Genomic DNA, 2,608 nt, shown 5'->3' with positions numbered 1-2,608 from the left:
ACTCTGAATTCAATAGAGTCTACATGTTTCACAAACTCTTCCCACTCCCTAACTGTCATGGTCCTGGGCATTAACTTCTCCAGCCGTTTCTTTTGTTCTTCCCCTTGTAGCCGATCCAAAGCGTCGAGTACCAAACCAGCTTTCCTTGACCTTGCTTCTCTAAGATAAGTTCCCATCTTGCTGAAATAATAGTCTTTGTAATACTCAGGCACAATGAATCGGTTCTACAAATAAATTTAAATAATTGAATTAGAATACGCTATGAATTAAATAATTGTTGACTATGACTTAAATAATTATTGACGAATGAAAAGAGTTAAAGAGTTATCAATTGCGAACCGAGACTATCTTCCATATGTTTTCTTTGGCTTCATAAGGGACAAGTCTCCAATCCTTGTACGTTAATGGAAGTTTCCGAACAAGCACCCCTAGCACACTGGCAAGTTGCACAGATGGATCACCAATCGGTTGTTCATTAGAGTTGAAGGAAATTGTTCTTTTCGGATCAGCAGAATCTAACTTCAGTGCATACATCTGGGTTGGACCACGTGGAACATATTTTCTTTTCTTAGCTTCTTTTCCTTCTTCACCTTCCTCATTATCATCATTACCATTATCATTTTCTTCTTCAAATTCAGGCTCATCACCATTACCATTATCGTTCTCTTCTTCCACATCAGGCTCCACATGATCAGAGTTATCCTCTTCCACAGCTTCCTCCTCCTCTTCCTCTTCTTCTTCATCTTGAAAATCTGCGAGAGTGTCGTGTGGATCCCTAAGTTGAACATTCAGACATGGGCCTGTGCTGCTTGTGTCAAGTTTTCGCTTTACATTCTTTCGCCCCACTCCAGATTTTTCAGTATCTCCTTCAGAGCTTTTTGATTGGGACTTTGTAGTTGTGGTCTGTGAATGTTGAGCACTTTCAGATTGCACATTCTTCTTCCTAGTAGCCTGTCTCTTTGTAGTTGGTGATGACATTTCAGCACTTTCAGGTTGTAGACGACGCTTTGGAGTTGTTGTACATTTAGTTAGAGAAGAAACAGCAGCACTTGGTTCTAACTTCTTGTTCCTTTGTGATGATCGCCTACTTCCAGGTGAAAGAGATGGAGTCGGGGACTTGGTTTGAGTTGGGGGTTGCAGCTTTGAAGTGAGTGAAGCACTTTCAGTTGGAAGGGATGGTTCTGCAGATGGAGAACCTTTATCAGTTTTGGACTGTTTGTTTTTCATCTGCAAAAAGTGTAGCTTAGTTAAAATGAGAAGGTAAGTAGTTTTTTGTGAAATTGAGATGAAAAGTCTTTACCTTTATCGCAAACTTCTTGTTCCTTGGTGATGATCGCCTACTTTCAGGTGGAAGGGATGGTTCTGCAGATGGAGAACCTTTATCAGTTTTGGTCTGTTTGTTTTTCATCTGCAAAAAGTGTAGCTTAGTTAAAATGAGAAGGTAAGTAGTTTTTTGTGAAATTGAGATGAAAAGTCTTTACCTTTATCGCAAACTTCTTGTTCCTTGGTGATGATCGCCTACTTTCAGGTGGAAGGGATGGTTCTGCAGATGGAGAACCTTTATCAGTTTTGGACTGTTTGTTTTTCATCTGCAACAATAATGCATATAGGTTAGTTAAAATGATATGGCGAATAAATTTATTTACACTGAAATTGAGATGAGAAGCCTTTACCTTTATGGCCAACTCCCTGACCAGATTTTTCTTTATTGTTTCCTTGTTAGTCTTCATTATTGCAATTATGCCTTGCAAAAATATAATCACAGTGGCTAAACTTCATGCTTTGGCACAAATATAATCAAATCATACACCTAAAGAGAATAAGGCTACACCTATCAAATCACAAATTCTTACGAATTTTAAATTATACTTCATGCATCACAGTGGCTAAACTTCTGCACTAGTACTCCACATATCTTTGGTACTACAATTATTACACTAAAGATGTAGTCATGAGCCCATGAAGAGCACCTCCCCATTAACATGATTTTTTATTCTCTGTTGCTAATGGGAATCATGGCCATCTAGGGTTCTCTGTATTTGCTAATTGAAAGATGGAGAGAGGGATTGGAAATAGGAAGGAAGAAAAGGGGGGATTTTTTGTTATAACACAGAACAAAGACCTAAAAAAACTAGAACATGAGCTGCAGAGACAATCATCGAAATGAAAATCATCTTAAAAAGACCTAAAATCGAAAATTCCCAAAATTAAATAGGACCCAATACCAATTTCATCATGGAAACAACAAATCCTAAATTGCATGTGAAGATCTGAACATTTATGTGAAGAAAAAAAAAACTCAAAATTACTAAAATAGAAAACTGGAACAAAGAGATTTATTTTCTTAAGATTTGAGAGTATGAGAGATTACCCCTTCGTGAAATCCTTTTCTTGAAAATTTGTTAGGGTTTTCTTCAAAGTTGAAGAACTCTGAGATTAATAGATAGTTATGGTTTTCTGAAGAGTTTGAGTGATTGAGAGATTGTTAGGGTTTCCTGATGAGAGATTGTTAGGGTTTTCTGATGAGAGATTGTTAGGGTTTCCTGATGAGAGATTGTTAGGGTTTTCTGATGAGAGATTGTTAGGGTTTTACGATAAGAGATTGTTA

The 2,608-nt window shown here is 37.3% G+C and overlaps 1 protein-coding gene across 1 annotated transcript; it reads right to left on the bottom strand.

Moving 5' to 3' along the window:
* Nucleotides 1-204: 204 nt before the first annotated feature.
* On the bottom strand, nt 205-1,730 carry LOC113278734 (bromodomain-containing protein DDB_G0278469-like). Its single transcript, XM_026527493.1, has 3 exons — nt 1,674-1,730; nt 654-1,227; nt 205-224 (listed from the first exon to the last, which is right to left on the bottom strand). Exons 1-3 carry the CDS (start codon nt 1,728-1,730, stop codon nt 205-207), a joined length of 651 nt encoding a protein of 216 aa, XP_026383278.1.
* Between the last annotated feature and the right edge of the window lie 878 nt (nt 1,731-2,608).

Source organism: Papaver somniferum, chromosome 5 (genome assembly GCF_003573695.1).
Source record: "Papaver somniferum cultivar HN1 chromosome 5, ASM357369v1, whole genome shotgun sequence".
In the NCBI taxonomy this organism is placed as follows: Eukaryota; Viridiplantae; Streptophyta; class Magnoliopsida; order Ranunculales; family Papaveraceae; genus Papaver; species Papaver somniferum.
The sequence above is the reverse complement of the archived record's forward strand: the minus strand, read 5'-3'. Positions and strand labels throughout refer to the sequence as shown.